Source organism: Nothobranchius furzeri, chromosome 16, assembly GCF_043380555.1.
Source record: "Nothobranchius furzeri strain GRZ-AD chromosome 16, NfurGRZ-RIMD1, whole genome shotgun sequence".
NCBI lineage: Eukaryota > Metazoa > Chordata > Actinopteri > Cyprinodontiformes > Nothobranchiidae > Nothobranchius > Nothobranchius furzeri.
The window spans coordinates 28,268,576-28,289,386 of NC_091756.1; the positions used below are offsets into that span (position 1 = coordinate 28,268,576).

At 42.9% G+C, this 20,811-nt stretch overlaps 2 protein-coding genes across 2 annotated transcripts in view; both read right to left on the reverse strand.

The window, feature by feature from the left end:
- antxr1c (ANTXR cell adhesion molecule 1c) overlaps positions 1-8,354 on the reverse strand; it is a 48,817-nt gene extending 40,463 nt beyond the window's left edge. The window contains exon 1 of the mRNA XM_015963629.3: positions 8,063-8,354. Within this exon, the coding sequence (XP_015819115.1) occupies positions 8,063-8,202 (140 nt within the window). The 5' untranslated portion in view covers positions 8,203-8,354. The remainder of the gene's footprint in view (positions 1-8,062) is intronic.
- A 7,132-nt stretch (positions 8,355-15,486) lies between these two features.
- Positions 15,487-19,004, reverse strand: rbp3 (retinol binding protein 3). Its single transcript, XM_015963628.3, has 4 exons — positions 17,709-19,004; positions 17,289-17,479; positions 16,156-16,298; positions 15,487-16,030 (listed from the first exon to the last, which is right to left on the reverse strand). Exons 1-4 carry the CDS (start codon positions 18,900-18,902, stop codon positions 15,705-15,707), a joined length of 1,854 nt encoding a protein of 617 aa, XP_015819114.1. The 5' UTR covers positions 18,903-19,004; the 3' UTR covers positions 15,487-15,704.
- Positions 19,005-20,811: the final 1,807 nt, after the last annotated feature.

Consider the following 20,811-nt stretch of genomic DNA (forward strand, 5'->3'; position numbering starts at 1 on the left):
GGTATGTAGCTCTAGTTTTGTTACCCAGCACCCACACCAACACGTTCAAACCATCTTAGACCAAGCAGTGTTATGGTAAACGCACAGAATTTCCCCTCATTCAACCAGCAAACTATTAGCGAGAAAAGTGTGGCTGAGCGACTCAAAATTGAAGCAGTGTCAACCAAAAGAGATGCTGTGCTTCTGTGGTTTCCCTCAGAGATCCACTAATGACCAGCACGACTACAGCCTCACATTAGAGCCGATGCGGCTGCCCCAGGAATCGGGAACAGCCAGCCGAGTGCTCTAGCAACTGTTCCCGTGCAGGAGACAGGAGAAGCACCCGCTCAAGTTTCTTATCCAGCCCCACTAACATGTTTGACCAAGCAGTTAAATGACACAGTATTCCCCCCATTCAGGCAGCACAATAAAGTACAGAAATACATTTTACTTACTGATAAAAAGAATCAGAAACTGCTTGGATGATCTGTTTGTGCAGTCAATAACCACAGCTTGCCCGCTGTGTCCAAATAATTTCAGACAAACACACAGAAGACAACACTAAAGTTCAGAGAGTCGAAATGGCCGAACATCTATTAACGTGAGGCCCAGGCTGAGGCCGCTCTCCGGAGCTAGCTCTGAAGTCACGTGCCTCTGATGCTCATTATTTATTCAGAATTTTAAGCATTAAACCTAAAATGTTTTTTGAACCAGGCTGTAAACATGTTTGTTTCTGCTGTGAAATTGCTATTTTTAACATGGGAGTCAATGAGGATTTGCTCACTTCTGGTGCTAGCCCCTAGTGGATGAGGATAGAACTGCAACTTTTGCCACTTCCGTGTTGGCTTCAGGTCTGAGAGCCTAGGGGTGTTTCTCAATGCCAAGGAACCTCGCCTTGATGTCTTGGCCCCGCCCTGGTTGCTTAGGAGATACGTCATCGGGAGCCACCAAGACGTGTTCCAGTGTTTATGTTCTACCGAGGCGTGTGTTCTCCGTTTGTTAGCCGTTTAGCTAGCTGAGCGAGGATACACGGGAGGTGTCTTGTAGCCTAGCCTTGGTCAAAATTACCCAGAATACACTGCTGTATTTCCAAAAGGATGGTGGATCAGATGCCGGCAGCTACTTTGCGGGCAAAATTCAAGTTTAAAAGTAAGTCAGCTAATTAAAAATGTTTTTTTTTATAGATCCAGAGGAGTTATCTATAGTTGGTTACTTGCTTAGTAGTTGCAGCTTCGGTGGCTAGCGGGTAGTAACTCACTTATATTTTTAATTTAATAAATATATACACAGTTTAAAAGGTTAAAGGCTCCTTATATATTTTTACTGAAACAAATACATATAAAATATAACGTTATCTCCCGTGTCACGTGACGTTACGTGACCGCCGTGGAAGCCGCAGTCACGTGATGCAAGTCTGTTCCATTTAACTGTTTTCTTTGACCAAGGAAGGACAGTGTCCTCGTAAGCAAGACGCCTGGCCTCGCAAGACATCACTTCGCAAGACCAGGTGCCTTGACATTGAGAAACACCATAGGGTTCCCCCTTGGTTTGATCGTCGGGGGATTAGCAGTTAGCATCAGCATTTCCAATGATTTTGGACAGAATTTTGCCTTAAATATTAAAGTTACCTTAGTAAAACTTTATGAGAGGCTTGCAGGTTATAGAAGCGGGTATTTTTAGGGTTCAAAGGTTTTACCGTGTCCCATAAACAAGCTCAGACCTGAGGAACTGGGATGTGTTATGGCTCCAGGGAGACTGAGACATGTTTTTAATGATCTCCTTTGTAAAGTCCACATGTTAGTGTCATGTTAGTCACCCCCTTCAGAGTGGACACCAAAATACTGCAGAGTACTAATTACAGCATCAAACATTGTGGACAAAAATAAATGTTTCTTTATTTGCACCATGTGTCAGAGAAAATGCCAAATGCAACCCATCTGTTTTTTCTTCTTCTTAGAATTAAATACCAAGAAAAGTTCAAACAGTACAGCAAGAAGGATTATCAGGATTTTGAGGAACAATTTTATCATAAAGCCAGCTGGATGGGATGGTCTAGTTCTCCTGATCAAACTAAGCAGAGGAATATAAATTTTTTCTTTCACTTGGCCTCAGAGAGGAAATGCGAAATCAGGCTTTTAAAAGGTGCTGCGTGCAACATTTTCCTCTCCAAATTAGGACCACATTTTCCATAAACACTGTTGCTTCCTGTGCTCTCGTTCCCTGCTCCCCATTCCAGGAGTTGCTCCAGCAGAGTGAGAATGAGGAGGAGATTCGGTACAGGGATCAACTGAGACTGCAGGTAAAAATTTTCTCCAGGTAAAACAAAAGAGCAGCAAACTTTTCTCTGAATGTACTTGACTCTACCGTGACCAAACACTCAAAAAATAAAAATACATGAAAGACTTAGTGAAGATGCGTGTTATCCTCTTTCATGAGGTCTAGCTGTTTTTGGTAAAATCTTCAACATTACATGAGATCTAGTGTCATGTTGGTACTTGGAGACCACGTTATGGCCCAATCCCAGTACTCGCACTTCCACACTTGTGCCCTTCAGTTGCGCAATCCAGGGGTCAGAGTGAGTGTCTCAGTTCTCAAGTGCGGATGTTGATCACACCCCTTTCGCACCCTTGATCCGCACTTCACCCAAGTCCGCTTCGATGGTTGCAGGTTCAATGGCTCCAGGCAGAGAATTCTGCTGTTGTGTCCTTGGGCCAGGCACTTAACCCACCTTACTTGTTAGTGGTTGTCGGAGGGACTGGTGGTGCCTGTGCTCATCATTCTCGCCTCTGTCAGTGTTCCTCAGACTCATCACTAGCAGTGTGAATATGAGTGTGAATGGTTGAATGATACACTGTAGTGTAAAGCGCTTTGGAGTCCTCTGACTTTGAAAAGCGCTATACAAGTGTGGGTCATTTATCATTATCAGTTGAAATGGGCTTAAAATTAAAAGTATAAAAAAAACCTTGTTTTATTTTATCACATAAGTTATGAAACAAAGAAAAAATAATCAGTTGCTTTTTCACTTTCTGATGGTCAGTTTGAAATAGGACTGCTTCCAAAAAACTTCTTAATAAACTCAATATAATTTATCACTCAGCAATCCTTTCACTACTCATCATTGGGATCTGTACTCACTCGTTAACAGTGGTGGGCAGTCAGGGCCAGCAATGCCTTCTCTGCTGGCCTAAACATACTCAGAAGCGTAAATGTATTTTTTTTTCCTTTGGTAATTATTTAAAAAAAAAATGTTTACTGGTCTATTTTCTTTATAACCTATTATAACCACTTGGCTGCACTGCTTCCAGTGTTAAAATACCAAGGCTGGGTGTTATCCAATCAGATTTAAGCTAGCTTGTGTTTTCAGGCAGATTAAGTCTGCTCTAGGCCTTCAGAATCAGTCGAGAAGCCCACTGTCCGCTGTAAGTGAACGGAGACGGGCCAGTTGCGACAGCCAATCAGCTCACGAGTCAGCTTGGCCCGGGCCAGCTAGCTGGCCTCACGCAAAAGTTGACATGAACGCATCCTGTGATTGGATAAGCAGTAGTTAGAACTTTTCTAGCGGCATGAAGCAAAATATCAAAACTAAACACAGAGATTTGTATCTATAGGCAGCTATCGGTGTATTTTTGAACACATGATGGCTGAAAGAGGAGAAGGGACCGACTTGGTGGCAGATTAATTTGCCGCACCATTTTCGAGACGGACCTTTCAAGAAAAAATGGATCTTGTGAGAACAGGTTGTCTGACTCCAACGCTAGCTGGCTTGTCCCAGCAGGGGAAAGGATTTGTTCGTCATTTTCAGGCAAGCAACTATGAACGGTACCCACGGCTAACAGCTTCAGAGAACCGCTGCAGGTATTCTGCTGGGAATGCCTGTTGCTCGCATCAGATGGATTTGGTAGCATTAAAGCGAGTTAAAACGTACGCCAGAAACACGACCGGGCAGACACGTCTTTCAGCATTAGCCTCCATGTCCGTAGAAAAGGATCTATTCATGGACCTGAAGCGCACAGATAAACTGTACAGAGCCATTGAGGTTTTCCTCAGGAAAGAAAGAAGGATGGATTTTATTTTCTAATGAGCAGGAGAGGAGGAGATCCATGCTGGACATTTATGTTGGTGAGTAGAAACATTTTATTAGTATTTTTTTAATGTTTTGTCATTTTATTTTGTTAATAATCAATAAATGGTAACGAAATAAAATGGCAAAATGAAATTATTCTGTGTTCTGTTTCTATGCAATTTATATTGTGAATGACGTGGTGTGTGCAGCTGCGCCAACATGTTCAATTGTTTCGCGGTACAATTTTCTCCAAAACAAATGCAAATAATGTGTTTGCTTTACTTATTTATTTTATTGTCTCATCTCTTAAACCCGTCTTTCATTTCTGAGATTTGACGGTATCCGTGGTCAGCTTCCTACTCTCAACTGGGAATGCGAGTTTGATTTTAAAGACTCTGGAAATTATGTGTCTTGACCAGCCACTGGTGTGTGTGTGTGTGTGTGTGTGTGTGTGTGTGTGTGTGTGTGTGTGTGTGTGTGTGTGAGGTTTCTCCAGCTGTGATGTCCTATTGATGATATTTTAGGTGTATTAAATTAGATTGGACTGAATAGGAAATCACTGAAGGCCCAGGGGTGGAACGCACCGCCCGCCACTGCTCGTTAACTGGTCATCACTCCATTCCTGCAGGATGTTACATTGGTATCAGTTTATATACGAAACAATCATCGGTAGAACCCCGTCCTATCTTCGCTCATTACTCATCACTTCTAACAACCAGCGCAATTTACGTTCCAGTAACTTCATCTCTTCATGCATTCCATTTTCTACCTTCAATAATTCATTGCAATCAATAGTTTCTGATCAATGTCCCTGCTTCTGAGTACGTAACGATTGTCTTTTTTAATTACTTGTACACATTATATATGAGAACAGTCCTTTGTCTTTGTGTCTGACTGTTTTATCTTGTTTGTTTTATTTTATCTGTTTTTCTTTGACGTGTCTGTTGTTGCTGCTTCTTGCCAGATCGTCACTGTAAACGAGAATGAGTTCTCAATTGACTCATCTGGTTAAATAAAGGTCAAACAAACAAACAAACAAACAAACAAACAAACAAACAAACAGCAAGCAAACAAACAAACAAACAAACAACTAACTAACTAACTAACTAACTAACTAACTAACTAACTAACTAACTAACTAACTAACTAACTAACTAACTAAAAATAGAAATAAAGAATGATCAGCTGTATCTGTTATGGTTGACTCTCAGCTACTATAACACCACATTTCCATATTTGTGAATAATTATGGTTATTTTTGTGCTCACTAAATTACGCTAAGTACGTTGATTAGCTGTATCTTGAATGGAGCTGACTTTACTGGTTAAGCAGCTGTAATGAATAATAATAAAAACAGATATTTGCAAATATTGGCAAATATTCTAAAGCTCCTTTTGTTGGTGGGTGATAAAATAATTAAGTGGCCCGCACTAACAGATCAATAAGACCAGAATTAGTTTTGTTCTGCTCACTACTAAACTTAATAATTTAAAGACGTAGGTATTGTGTGTGTTGAGATGAATGAAGAAACTGATCAGTGTGTGAACCCTGTAGGTATGAGAGGACTGTTAGTCATGTGATTATACAGCATCTGACATTGTTTTCCTATATTAAAGGTTCAGAGTCATACGGACTTGTTAGGGTAGTACCGGGTTGCAAATGTATCTGCCTGGATGATCTGTCAAGACCGAAAGAGACAAGAATAATCTCATTTGCTGATTTCAGAACACTTTTAGTCTTGTTGTTCCTCACCAGCATCGCAGCTCCGGCGGCGCGCTATGTCTGCCCAACATCTGTCTACAAATATAGAGTGCTATGATTGGTCAGACCAGAAATTGATCTGGCCAATGATAGACCTGCTGAGGCTACAATGGAGAGTGGCTAGACTGACACGCAGAGCTACATGTTTCGATACATCAACAGTTTTCCTAGATTTCCTGGCTACCACAATAGCTGAGTGGAATGACTTGATTTGTAATTAAAAAGAAAAAAGTAAAACTCATTCAATTGAGATTCCATTTTTTCATTTTACCTGCTTAACAATACAATATATAGGGAATACTGTAATAAACCCTACAAAGTATTTAGGGTTTGAAAGATATCTGTAAATGTTTGTATAGATGTGTGACAGATAAATGGCATTTAATGTTTGCTTTAAAGTGACAGTGTGTATTGTTCCTGACGATAGGGGGCAGTAGATACCTGAGTTGTTGCAAGCAAGCTGTATTTTTGTGTTGTAGTAAGACTTAAGCAACGGATGCCCAGCAGGGTCAAAAAGCCCTGGGGAGTGCAAACTTCAGCAAATAGACTCGCTTTCATCACTGGCAATGAGTAAAGAGGTAAATGTGTAAAACAACAACGTTTATGAATGGTGAAAGTTTTGTAGTCGCTTGTTACAAATCAGTAAATGCATTTTGTCCTCATGGGCTCCCGTAGAAGGAAACATGGCATCTAATATAGCGTCGCCCAGAGACTTAGATCCACTCCCATGTATTTTAGACCTGATTTTTATGGTTACATGTTACAAAGCTGCCAATATTTTTCAACAACTGGGCATCATTTCATTAATTTTCAACAATATTGTGATGGATATTTCCAGAGATAAATGATAAAAATTACACATTGTCCCTTTAAACCAAGAAAAATTCCCAAATTTCTTGGATTTAAAGGAAAACGGCCTGGATTTGTATTGGTTCTAAGGTTCTACAACCCCCCAAGGCGCTTCACAACACGATCAGTCATTCACCCATTCACACGCTGATGGGGATGAGCCACAGCTGCCCTGGGGCGCATTGACAGGCAAGGCCTGCCAAACGCAGGCGCCACCAGCCCCTCCGACCATCACCGGCAGGCAAGGTGGATTAAGTGTCTTGCTCAAGGACACAACAGCAGAAATCTTAGGTCGAAGCTGGGATGAAACCTGCAACATTTCGAATACTGGACAAACAGCTCTACATCCTGAGCTAATACCATACTGCTGGATCTGTGTTTTTCTTGGTCTAGAGACTAAATGTATTTCCCTTTATCAGCATTAGGAATAAGATCTGGGCCTCTGTTTGCTTTGGTAATGAACACCACTCTTGAAATGCAGTTGCAGGCTGTAAGCCATCCTTCTTTAGATAATGGAGGGCCCAGACCTTTTAAGCATTGTCATTGGACATATTTGGATTTTAGTGATCATAATGATAAGTTGGTTTACAGGAGTTAGGAAAGCACCTCTGGACTCTAAAATCAATGTAAAACATCAGGCACAAGGTAAATGATGGAAAAAACAAGTCATGGAAAATGGCAAGTAGCGTGTTTTTCTTCCAGTTGCAGAAGTCCAGTACTGTCACATAACCACAACATTTTTTCCTATGTGTGGGCGTACAGAGTAGAGAAAATGGGCAAAGAGTAGTCACTCTGCAAACAAGATTCTTTAAAATAAAATAAAAACCTTTTAGGCTTCAAAGGATTGTCTTTTTCTGCCAAATGAGCGACCAAATAGCTGATAACATCAACCCGGACAGAGCCAGATGTCAGTACAGGCCTTTACGTAATCCCTACAGTGTTTTGCTGCATCAGCAAACTGACCTCAGGTCAGCCGGCGTCATGTAAGGCACGCGTGTGCAAATCCAGCGACGCAGTTAGCTAACATTTATTTTAGTAATGAAGGAGTTTTCTCTTCTCATGGAAAAAAAAGTGAAGCTCAAGCTTGCATGCAAATGATTAAACTATTAAAAATAAACTTTTGTCACAGAACTGAGCAGATTAAATATTATTATTTTCTATTTTACCGGGATTTGGTGGGTAACAAGTTGCAGCTAAGGCTAGCTCAAATCCCTTTTCTTCAATCAAGAGTTTTTATTTGGTTTGCCTTCCGTTTGCCTTTACTTTAATTAAAAATAAACAGAAGTGACGATAGCTCACGTGAAAAACAACTTAAATAGAAATTTGAAGTTTATAAGTGAATGATTTGATCGCTTTTCTTCTACTTAGGATGTCTTTGTTCTCAAATGGCACCAAGCTGGTTTCACTTACTTATCAAGCACAAAATACAGGTCAAACGCTCCGTGACAGGAGCTCTCCTCCTCCTCTTCTTCATCCCTCGGCTCCGGCTCCGCTCGCAAGGCTGAAGAAGCAAATAAAAGTAATCCAACCAGAACCAGAAGCAGACGCATGGTGTCCAGAACAAATCTGGCTGTATTTTCTCTTCTGGAGGAAAGGATATTTCCTTTGTGGATAACAAAACCTTCTCTTTCTGTCCTTTTTTTTTTTACATCCCAATGATACTTAGAAGAAACAGAAGAGTGTCTTTGACATAAATCTCAGTTTAAAGCCATGATCTAGCCGATGAAAGCGGGAGAGAATTTCTAAATGATGTCTTGGTTGTCTCAGTTTGCTCTCAGCAGGAAAAAGTAATTAGTAAAAAAAGAAAATCCGATAGACTGAATGGGTATGTGTGTTTGGAGAGAGAAGCCTCCTTAGAGCTGGGTTTGTTCTTTAAAAGTTTGGAGCATCTGCAGAGCGCTGGTAGAACTGGGAGTCCAGTGGGACACATTTGACTGAAGTGGAGCAGGTTTCATGTTTCATCCTGAGGAGGAGAGAGACAGGAGGGAAAAGAGCCCATTTTGCACCTCCTCCACCTCCCGATGCATTTCATGAGGAATTAGTCAAAGATGAGCTTGATAACATCACATCCTTTTCATGTGAATCAGCATTGCCAGCACCATTAAGTATACTTAACACAAGTGAGTTAGGTCATTTAGAGAATATTAGCGCAGTGGGTTGAGTCTCTGGTTCAGTGGGCTGCAGAGTGTCTCAGTGCTTTTTGTGGACAATGTCCTGTTCTCACTGATCCAAGACCTGGTTTGCTGCTGAGGGTGACACAAAGTATCTCCAAGTTTCAGGCCATGGTGTTCAACTGGAAAAGGCTGGACCGCTAAATTAGGTTTTGCTCTAGGTGGAGGAGTTTAGATATTTATGTTGATGAGTGACAATGGAAAAGGAGATTGATAGGTGAGTTTGACTAGTGTCTGTTGTCATGATGATGATGATGATCATGGATGGATGGATGTTTCTTATCCAAGTGACAGTGTTGTTCAGCCGGAGGAGCATCAAGTAGAACTCTGCACATAAGGTCCCTTTCACACTGGATGACTTACCTCACACTCGACAACGTCCAAGGCCAATTACAGTGTGGCTTAAATGCAGCAAATTTGATAAACAAAAACAAAAGCAAATTGCTTCGTTTTCTTGCAAAGACTGTAATGGTACCTTCTGGTTGGCTATGAGTCTCCACCTCAAGGGAAGGAGTTCAGTTATCTTGGTGTCTTGTTCTTGCCTGACTCACTGCAGCCAGGGTCTCTTGTTTCCCAACTGACTGGGAGCAGAAGGCTCTGTAGAGATTTGTTGCATTCTCTGTGGACATTGCTTTGCGACATGACCATCATTTTGGCACTTGAAGCATATAGGCTTACCGTCAGGAGTAAATCGAGGAACTGTTTTGCTCTTAGTTTGTGTCGGACTACTAGTAGTCTTGTTCTGAGTCTTAAGCTCCTTCACAGCTTTAGTAAGTTCAGTGATCACTTTATCTTGCTCAGCAAGCACTTTAAGGACATCATCAAATGAAACTGAGTTCTCACTTTCATTGCATCCTCAAAAGACATCTGTTTTTTTTCTTTTGAGGATGCAATGAAAACGCTTAGCGAACAGGGAGAAATTACTAATCCCACTAAAGCAAGTGAGAACTCAGTTTCATTTGATGATGTCCTTAAAGTGCTTGCTGAGCAAGGTAAAGTGATCACTGAACTTACTAAAGCTGTGAAGGAGCTTAAGACTCAGAACAAGACTACTAAAACAGTCCCCCGATTTACTCCTGACGGTAAGCCTATATGCTTCAAGTGCCAAAATGATGGTCATGTTGCAAAGCAATGTCCACAGAGAAGGCAACAAATCTCTACAGAGCCTTCTGCTCCCAGTCAGTTGGGAAACAAGAGACCCTGGCTGCAGTGAGTCGGGCAATGCAGGGTGACGTCATAGACTCGTCTGAACCTGAGATCACACGTGAGCAAATAATTGAGCGAGCTATAGGAAAATGTCCTGTAGTCGATCTAAAACTGGGCGGCGTAAAAGCTCATTGTTTACTTGACACTGGGAGTCAAGTTAGTACCATAACAAATGAGTTTTTCAGAAAAAACTTAGGTGGTGACAGGAACATGCTATCTACCTCTAGTTGGCTAAAAATAGCTGCTGCAAATGGACTTGGCATTCCCTTTCAGGGTTATGTTGAACTGGAAGTTGAAACTATGGGCTTGAAAATCCCAAATTGTGGTTTCTTGGTTTTGAAACCAGCTAATCCTGTTGTGTCTGAAGCATGCATAATTGGTATGAATGTTATCCGCAGATGCAGCCAGCTGGTGACCACAGAGTTTGACAACACGTTGGGAGGGTCCTTAGACTGGAGGACAGCTTTCCAACAGATGCAGGTTTGCTGCGTCGAGAGGAAGGCCACAGTTAGGGTCGCAGGCAGGGATAAAGTACGCATTCCTGCATCTTCAGTATCCACTGTACTGGGTAAAGGTCACACCAAAACCTCAGGTACTGCCTCTCCATTAATCATAACACCAGTGAACACTTCTCTGCCACCGGGTTTAGTACTTACCCCAACTCTTGTCACAAACACCAGCCACGTGATTCCTCTTCAGGTGGTTAATCTTGCTTCAGAGGATCTGTGGTTGTGCCCCAGAACAAGACTAGGCATAATTTCAAATACTGACTGTCGAAAGTGAGAAAACATGCCAGGTAAATTTTCAACGCATTTCTGCAGATGTTGAACAGGTTTCAGTTGATTCCGAAACAGAACAGAACAATGGTGAGGTGCATGCCATTTTGGACCAACTTGACATAGGAGGTACTCAGGAAGAGCGAGTTGCTCTCTGCACTTTGATTTCTCGTTACATTGATGTATTTGCCGATGATGACGAAAATCTGGGATACACAGACAAGGTGAAGCATGAGATCATGTTGGTGGATGACGTACCCGTTATCCAACCATACCGGCATGTACCTCCTAACCAGTACCAAGAAGTACAAGAACATATTTCCAAACTTTTGAAAAAGGGAGTCATATAGGAAAGTGCAAGTGCTTACGCCTCCCCAGTTGTGGTAGTCCGTAAGAGGCACGGCAGCATACGGTTATGTGTAGACTATCGAAAACTAAATCTAAAAACAAGGAAAGATGCATTCCCATTGCCTCGCATTGATGAGAGTTTTGATGCTTTAAAAAGTGCCAAATACTTCTCTACCATTGATCTGGCAAGCGGGTATCACCAAGTAGCCATGGATGAAAAGGATAGACATAAGACTGCTTTCACAACGCCTTTTGGGTCGTTTGAGTATGTTCGCATGCCCATGGGAGTATGTAACGACCCTGCGACATTTCAAAGGTTGATGCAGGCCACCATGAGCGATTTGATATTTGATATCATGTTAGTCTACCTCGACGACATTTTGGTGTACTCACCAACATTTGAGTCCCATTTGAAAAGGCTGGAAATAGTCTTTAACTGTATGAAGTGCACAGGATTAAAGGTGAAGTGGGAGAAATGTCATTTTTTGCAGAAGGAAGTTAAATTCCTCAGACATCAGATCTCTGCAGGTGGTATCGCAACTGACCCAACCAAAATAGAGGCGATCAAGGACTGGCCTGTGCCTGCCACCTATAAAGAACTTCTGTCATTTCTAGGCCTTTATAGCAACCACAGAAAGTACCGTAAATCCTCTAATATTAGGCTGTATTTAATTAACTGCCGGATATCATATTTTGGCTGGTGTCGGAGTCGGCGGAGGTGAATAATGGCCGTTTTTTTTATTGTGGCCGGGTGGAATGTGGTAACAAGCAAGTACCACAGGAAGGGCGGTTGTGTCATCCATCTCACTTTTGATTTGCCAGTGATAGACCGCAAGGGTAACTTTAACCGTGCGAAGACGAAGAGGAGGCGAAAATTTGATATCAAGTTCAAAGAGAACATGTTGATTATGCTGCAGAACACTCTGGGGAGCAGTAGGGGTTGTATGAACTAGTCACTAGTCGACTTCACCGCTCTATAGTGACTTTTTATGCCTGTCATCGACTAGTCGCTGTCACGTGATAATTACCGGCAAGATGCAGTCCACGGAAAAGACAGCAGCCTGCTGTCAGCAGGTGACAAGCTCCTGCGCGTCGGGAGGCAACGCGCTGTGCCAGAGCGTCGGTACTGACACCCGCCATAAAACGGACATTTGACCGAATTGTGACCTTTACCCTCTTGCAATTTAACCTTCCCCTCACCCCCATCCTAATCTTAACCAGCTTGCGCATGCAAAGCTCTGATTGTTGACACGCTCCAGACGTCTGCGTCCTGAGCACGGCCACAGTAACATTATCAAATCAGGTGACGCCACCTCAAAAACTAATTTAACACGTGGTCATTCATGTCAGCTCATTTCCTTTTATGTTTTCTGTCTTTTATTTGTGCCTGATGCGTTTCGCTGCTGTGGATCGGGGCGCATCACCTGTTTTGTCCTCGGTGACGCACTTAACTGATGTGACCGGCGAGCACTCTGCTGTTTTTGCGGTCGGTAGATCTTTTAGAACTGCAGTTCAAAGGTAACTCATGAGGTGAATATATATGAACCCAGGTAGCTGTCATGTCTCGTGGTGTGTGTTTAACCCAAGACATGCAGTAATCTGACTCGACGAGCAGGTAGGATGAAATTAAAGTCTTTATTTATTAACTGGAACAAAAGGTGCACAGGGAAGTCCTGTGGAGAGGGTGAGCAGTAGCTCGAGTCCATAAACGTTCGGGGAGAACGAGGTGAGGAAGCCGAGGTGAGCTCAAGTCAGTCCAGGGGTGATCAGGAAACAGGTTAGACAGCGGAAGGGATCCAACCAGGCACAGCGGAGGAGGATGGGACGTGGTGTGAATGTCCAGTAGTAAAACAGCAAGTTGAGGCAGGTTGAATGAGATGCTGGAGAGAACAAACAACATCCAGATTTCAGGGTAATCCAAAGAGTAATCAGAGCGGTCCAAGTTCAATAATCCAAAATATCCTATATTCGAGTGATGAGTTCACAAAACAAGAGTGAGTGGCTGGGACTACCTATACAGGAGGAATCATCCGGCGTAATGAGGTGTCACCATCCTCCTTTTATACCCGCGTCCCTGATTGGAGATGTTCTGCAGCTGCGGCCCCCTCCGCGGTCACCTGTGGAAAATCAGTCAGATAGAGTGAGATGGGGGTGATGTCACTCACCTCGGCTCAGGAACATCACAGTAGCAGTTTTTCTTTAGGATTGTGAGGAGATGCAGGAAGATAAACAGGCAGGACAGAAAAATAGTCAAATAGAAACAAGTTTGTTTTTGTACCTGGTGGTTGCAACAAACAGACACCACTGAAGGTAATCAGAAGTGAGGAACAGAAAATGAAATAATTACTTTAATGTTTAGAGCAGCAGGAACTCTGAGAGGCTGCAGGCGCATCAGTGAGTTTGCGGCCACTGCACAGGGGGAGGGGGGAGAGGGCTGAAGCAGAAACTACCGTTGTTAAAAGAAATGTGTTTAACTTTGAAAATGTGGGCGCAATTTTAATTGTCAAAAACTCCAGCGAACCATTAGTTCATTTTGCTCAAATAGAAATTGAGGCCTGCCTCTAATTCTGGTCCTCCTTCCAATAAAGGCCTGGAGCTTGATGAGCTTGAGTCAAATACAGGCCCGGGCCTGTATTAGAGGATTTACGGTATGTTAAACATTTTTCAAAGATTGCAGCCCCACTACATGACCTTGTAAATCAGTGTCATGGTGTTATTAATGCAGCAAAAACTAATCAAAAACTAAGTGGGACACCAACAGTCTGAATGCATTTGACACACTGAAAAATCGACTGGTGATCGCACCTGTTTTAGGGTATGCAGATTTCACGTGTCCATTTATTTTGGAAACAGATGCTAGTGGTCAGGGTTTAGGAGCCGTCTTGTGTCAGCAGCAGGGTGACAAAAAGCGAGTCATTGGGTTTGCAAGCAGGCGACTAAGAAATGCAGAAATTAATAACTGAACACAAGTTAGGGTTCTGTGCTCAGTGACTGAGGTGAGTGCCTCACAAGTGTGTGTGCAACCAAACGTGGTGAAAAGGAGCACGTCTACTTTCTCCAGACCTGGCAAAGCTTTGCCATTGACCATTTGGAGCCAGAAACGGGAAGGGCAAGTCCTGATAAAATGTTCTTTCAAGACCAAATCTGCTTGAAGGTCAACCAGCAGCATCTGACAACGCCAGCTTTTCCTCGTTTAAAGTGCTGTGTGACTTCCTCTGAGAAGCTCCTGACGTCTGTGATGAGAAATGGGCTGTGAAGGAACATGGCGAGCTGTTGCCCGACACTGACGTTGTCTAAAAGGATTACTGAAATAAAAAGTATTATTGTTTCATATTACTATTAGTATTATTTTTATTATTGCCTTGGGGGTAGTAGGATTCTAGATGGTGCTATATAAATACAGACATTTTACATCATCATTAAACATTTGTGAAAAGCAATTGTGATGCAAAGATAACCATATTTTAATGTAAAAGAATCCTATTCCTATATTTCTGCCACTGTTACTCGTGACTCATTGAACAAAAAGGTTTTATGAGATTTTCTAGATGTTTCTAATATCTTTCTCTTCTGGACAGAGATGTCTGGTTTGTACTGAACCTCTTTTATTAAAACTTTTAGAAGTCTTTGGCATTATGCTTCTTGTACTCTAACAAGGCAGATCAACCCCCCTTGTGAAGAAAGGTTTGCACCCAACACCTCCATCCACAGCTGAATCCAAAAGCCTTCATCAGTTTGATCCCCTTTAGTCTTTCAGCTCATTTTACAAACTCATATATAAACGGTTTGATTACAAAACTACTCCTACAGTTATGTCGTAATCGTTCAAAATGTTGTATTTCAAAACACTTTGTTGATTACCTCCTGCAATAATTTATCTCCACAGTGAGACAAGAGCCCTCTGCTCCGTTTTCAAGCAGTGGAACACAAAGCTGGTTGTGTAAGAGGCTAAGAGACACCAAATGTTGCTTGTTACGATGATCTGAAACAGCTTTGCCCAAAAATAATTAAGGAAATGATTTTCATCTGTCGGATGCCTCTTGAGATGAACAAAAATGCTAAAATCACTTTTGTTTTTATTCTTTTATTGTGTCTCTCCACTGGAATTGATACAACCCAAGTCGGTCTACATGACATGAAGCTCACTGCATAATGAACATGCAGCGTCTGACATCAGTAATGAGGACATCACGTACGTGATGAAGCAGGTACATCTCCTGCTCCATGATGAAGCAGGTTAACGTGCAGAATATCTAACATGATGCGGGGAACGCTTACTATAATTTAGCCTCTTTTACAAGTAGATTTGGTATAAAGACACAGCTTTCTGAGATTGATCTTCATTCATCTTCAGGGCCTTTAATTTCCAAAAGTTGAAACGGAAAACACACTAAAAACTGCTGTTTTACATAATAAACATAAGAAGGCCTAAATACTGAAAGAATTAACAACAGATTACACTTTGTACTCAGCTAGATTGTTCTCAGTCAAACTCACAAGACCCTCAGACTGCCAAAGCAAACATGAAATCTGATTAGTTCAGGACTTAGTTCACTGCTGCCCTGAGAAGTGCTTGGTGAGGATGCCCTTCGCAACCTCCAGGGCAGCATCAGCTGAGGTGGAAATGTGGGGGGTAACACCAGTTTTCTCCCAGCCCGGCCCAAGTGTAGTGTCTGAGTGGACTGTAGGGATGGCGAGGAAGATGCCGCTTTCACCAACAGGAAAGACCTTTGGTGGGTGGGAAGCCCCAGCAGTGGTCTCTCCAACTATCATGGCTCGTCCAAGCCTTTTCATGATGTAAACAAACTCCTCCGCTGCACCGGCTGTAGCTTTGCCGGTCAGAATGATGAGGCTCTTCCTGGAGCCGTACCTTGTGCCTGGAGAAAGGTTAAGAGAAAGAGCTGTTGGAGAGCTCAGCAGCCAGTGAGCCTGAGTATGTAAGTACAAATTTGGTGAAATGGATGAAATACGGGAGGGACTGAAAGTGGCGTGCAAGCCTCACCAGTGAGCTCTGGTAAGGTTAGCAGTTCAGTGGTGGTTCCAGACACTCTGTCATAGAGCTTGTCCAGCAGAACCTGCTTGTCTCCATCAAAGAAGTAGGAGCAGAATCCAGCGATGGCTGTTGTTGGTCCACCAATGTTGTTCCTACAAGGCCAAAGAAGACTAACCACTGTTAAAAACCACCCAGTACACTTACATTTGGATTGTGCTTTTCAAATTCAAGGAACTCCAAAGCCATTTACACCACAATTACACTACAACATTCACAGGCTGCTGATGAGCTACACTGTAGCCACAGCTGCCATACACAGACAGAAGCAAGATTTCCACACAATCAGTGCCACCAGCCCCTCTGACCACCACCAGAAGGCAAGAAGGAAGTTGTGTGTTGCCAGAGGACGTCACAACTGTGATGGGTGAAGCCCGGGTTTGAACAGCAACTCACCGATTACAGGGTGAATGCTTACCCCAGAGCCACTGTCTGCCCACACACACAAACCCACAATAAACACTAACTATACTTAGAGGGGACAACTACAATTAGATGTTAATTAAAAAAGACATCTTCATTGAGGTATTGATTATTCAGAACCTATAGAGGTAAGGATAATCACAATTCTCTAGTATCACATGGTCTGAGAAGCTATAGTGGCTTTTTTGTGTCATGATTGTGCCTTCTTCTGGACCCAAAGTGGTGGTGATGGATGCCAAGATCTGATTAGAAATTAGAAATAACTTTAATATTGAATATAAAAAAGCTGACTAGGCAGAAGGAAACAGAACTCGAAGATGCTGGGCATGAGGAGAACACTAGGTGGGAGAGCCTTGAAGGCCACTCTCGTGGTCTGCCTGTATTTGTTTCTGTTCTGTTTTGATTCTGATTCTAATTCTGATTAAATAAAAAGTTGCTAATGCTAACGTTAGCTTCTACTAGTGGAGAAATTTTCTGCTGTTTCCTGGAAGCAAAAACAACAAACAGCCTTCCATGTCACGAGTCAGGATGGCTGAGTGAACGTTCGGTGACAGTGTGACGTAGATCTGTTAGAGTATGTTCATGTTCAGCCTGCATGGAAAACTCAGAGTGACAGATTAAAATCAGAAATAATGATTGAAAATGTTTTTAAGATTACCCACCTGAGATCAACAATCATAGCCTTTGTGTTGAGAATTTTGCTCCAGATGTGCTCGACTATGACCTGAGCGAGGGGCTTGACCTCCTCAAAGTCTCCAAACATGTCAAAACGCAGGTAGCCAATGCTGTCGTCAAACACATCAGTGTGGAAAGAGACTTTGATCAGGTCGATGTACATCTCTGGAGTGTAATTCTGTAGACAGAACACAATCTGAGCAGACATAGCAAACGTGTCTTAAATACAAATAGACATTTTTACTAAACGGATCATTTACACATAAAAGTTTACTATGTCAAGTTCTGCAATCTGTTTTATAGTTATTTTTATCATAACTTTATTTCAATCTTCCTGTTGTGTTACTTCTCGATAAACCTAATGTCCTTTTGCAATGATAAAGTAACTTTATCACCAAGGGTCTTACCACTGGTGGGAGAGGTGAAATGTTGCTGGTGCTCTTCAGGCCCTTGTCTCCAGAAAGGGTCAAAAGGTCTTCAGACAGCTTCGTCTCCAAACCTTCTTTGGAGGCAACCATCCTGAACTCCCCCTTTGTCAGGAGCTCTTTCAGTTTTTCTGCAACATTGGCACCGACGTTCTCAAAAGCGTAGTTGTTAGCAATCAGAGTGGCTGATTCTTCTATAATGGCTGGAACTTGAGCACGGAGGTTGATAATCTTGATTGCGGTGGCGAGAGCATCCTCTGCATTGACGTTCACATCTGGTGTCACGCCTGTGAGCTCCCAGCTAGAGCCTGTTATGGGGTTGATGGACTTGGCAGTTGGCATGGTGATGTAGAAGTCAGTGTCACCCACTTTGAATGTACTAACTTTTACTGAACCTCCAGCGGTCTTCTCACCTACAATGGTTGCTCTCTTCAGGTTCTTGAGGCAGTAAGCAACATCCTCAGCGATACCCTTAGTGTTTTTGCTGGTGAGGATAATTAGAGGCTTGGTTATGCTGTACCTCTGACCCAGAAGGCTGGAAATGGAAAACAGCTCGGTTGTGGTGTTTGAGGGACGGTCGTAAATGGTGTCGATGTGAATCTGAGGCTCTGCTTCAATGAAGTAAGACACAATATAAGAAATACCTGTGATGTCCCCGCTGCTGGTGTAGCGTAGATCAAAGATGAGGGCTGAGGTGGGCAAGATTTTATTCCAGATTAGGTCTACGAGCAAAGGGCCAACCTTGTCTGCAGCTTCCTCTCCGAGGATGTTGTCAATTCTCAGGTAGCCAATGTTGCCCTCCAGGAGATCTAGCTTGATAGCTGTCTGGAGGACAGCAACAAGCTGCTCAGGTGGCAGAGGAGGAATCTGTGGGGGGACAACAGGAACATAGTCTGGCTCATAAGTGACCTTCAGTCGTGAGTCACTGGTTGTAGTTTGGACTCCATCGCTCAAGACGCTGGCTAACTGTTCACCATCTGGGATGTTGAGGACCTCTGTGTTGCTTGAGGCTGCTTCAATATCCTCCTTCATCCCCACCAGCTTCTCTGGTAAGCAGTAATTGTCCATGACAATTTGTGCCATTTCCACAATAAGACTGGGTGGAAATGTGGCCTGCAAAAAGGAAACATTCCCTAAAGCTAGCAGAGAGGCTACAAGGAAAAAAAACTTTGCCATTTTTATCAGTTCTATCCAACAAGAAGTCTATGGACTTGAAGAGGAAGTTAGTGAGGCAAACCTCCTTCTCCACAGAGGTTCTTCGACAAATGGTACAATTTTGGCTGCGAGGTTTCTGATAACTTGTACATAAGAGGATTTAGTCCACAATAAACCTCTAATCACATTATCCCGAGTGTTTCTGTTACAACCTGTTGGGAGTAGCAACAATAGGGTGTTAGTAGAGATTCTAGTCTTTACGCAAAGGAGTCTGGGCAGTTTTTCAAGTTTCCTGTGCCAGATAAACTTATAAAAACTTATATAAAAAGTTTCATAAGTGAGATGTGTCCAGATGGGGGTTAAATAAGATCAAATAAATATTGCTGCTTAGTACGTGTGCCAACTCTATGTTCAACTAAGAGTTTTGAACATGTCAAATGAAGTTAATGGGTTTTAAGATGAAAACTGATCCAAATGTACAAATTTACAGGGGTATTCCACCCCAAAGGGACATTGAAGCTGTTTTTACAGGACCATAGCCTTTGCAAAACGGGATTTGCTGCGGCTCCCTGGGGAGGATTTTGGCATTTATAGTAGCAAAGCTGACGCTAGATAAACTGCCATCAGACACCTCTCAAACCAAGACGGGATAAAGGGAGGTCGCTTGGCGGCCCCCCCGCATGTGACGTACAGGGTCGCGCATTCAGCGTAAGAAGGAAGACACGTCAGACTGATGAAATTTCTTTTTCAGGACCTGTAGCTTTGATGTGACCTGCTTTTTGTCCCACTTCACACCCTGTTCAGCCAGTGTTTTCATCACTCTGTCTCGAACAGTTGGCTGTCTCTCACCATCCCCGTAAAAAGGCAACTAATCTGCTTGTCCGCTCGCACGGCCAAAAGCTCCATGGTCTACGCGTCCGTCCAGTTTGCCATGTTGTAGGTGGTTGAAAGATACTAGTGAGAGGCCATGCTTATCTGTGTTTATATCCCTTCCGGCCGGCACTCTGCGCGCAGTATCCGTCACTAACCACCCTCTTTTGCGGGGGGTGGGGGGGTGGGTGGGTGGGGGGGGGGGCTCCCACAGTGGGTCCAAAGGGATTAGCGGGGCTGACACGCGTTTAGACATCAGAGGCAAGGGGCTCCTGCGGCAATATTACTACGAGGCTAAGCGCATCAGAATCAAATTTTATCACCTTTCCCTTTTGCTCCTTGCCACATTTACGAGACCCACAAATTTGGATTTATCACTCTGTAATGATGCGAAGGTCTGTCTAATAAAAGAGGCTTTCGTCTGTTGCTACATTTCCCAGAGTTGCATAAGTGGGAAAGCATTTTGTAAGCAGCCCAGTCATTCTCCTGGTCTGTCAGTGCTTTGTTAGCTTTAGCTTAGCATAAACAATGGAAGTGAATGGTAACAACTAGCACCACTATGAGCAGCTACTGCAAGGCGTAAGGACAAGTTGCAAGGGGTGTGAGGTTGGTCAGACTTGTCACTTTTACGTTTACTGCATACATTTACAACATTTCACACTAATGACAGTAAATGGCGAGTGTGGCGGTGCCAAGCCCCCATAATTCGGGTCTGGATATGAAGCAAAACAGGAAGTGACAACAACTGCAGTTCCACACTCATCCGCTGGGGGCTGGTGTCAGAAGTTAGCAAATCCTCATTGATTCCCATGTTAAAAATACCAATTTCACAGCAGAAATAAACATGTTAATTCCAGAATATCTAAAATTAGGATGGGAGGCAGATCTTTTAGTTATCAGGCTCCTCTCCTGTGAAACCAGCTCCCAGCCTTAGTCCGTGAGGCAGACACCTTGTCTACTTTTAAGACTAGGCTTAAAACTTTTTTATTTGATAGGGCCTATGGCTAAAATCTGATGTTAGCCTTGATCTGGACAAGTGGGGGAGTAGAGGGAGGTGGAG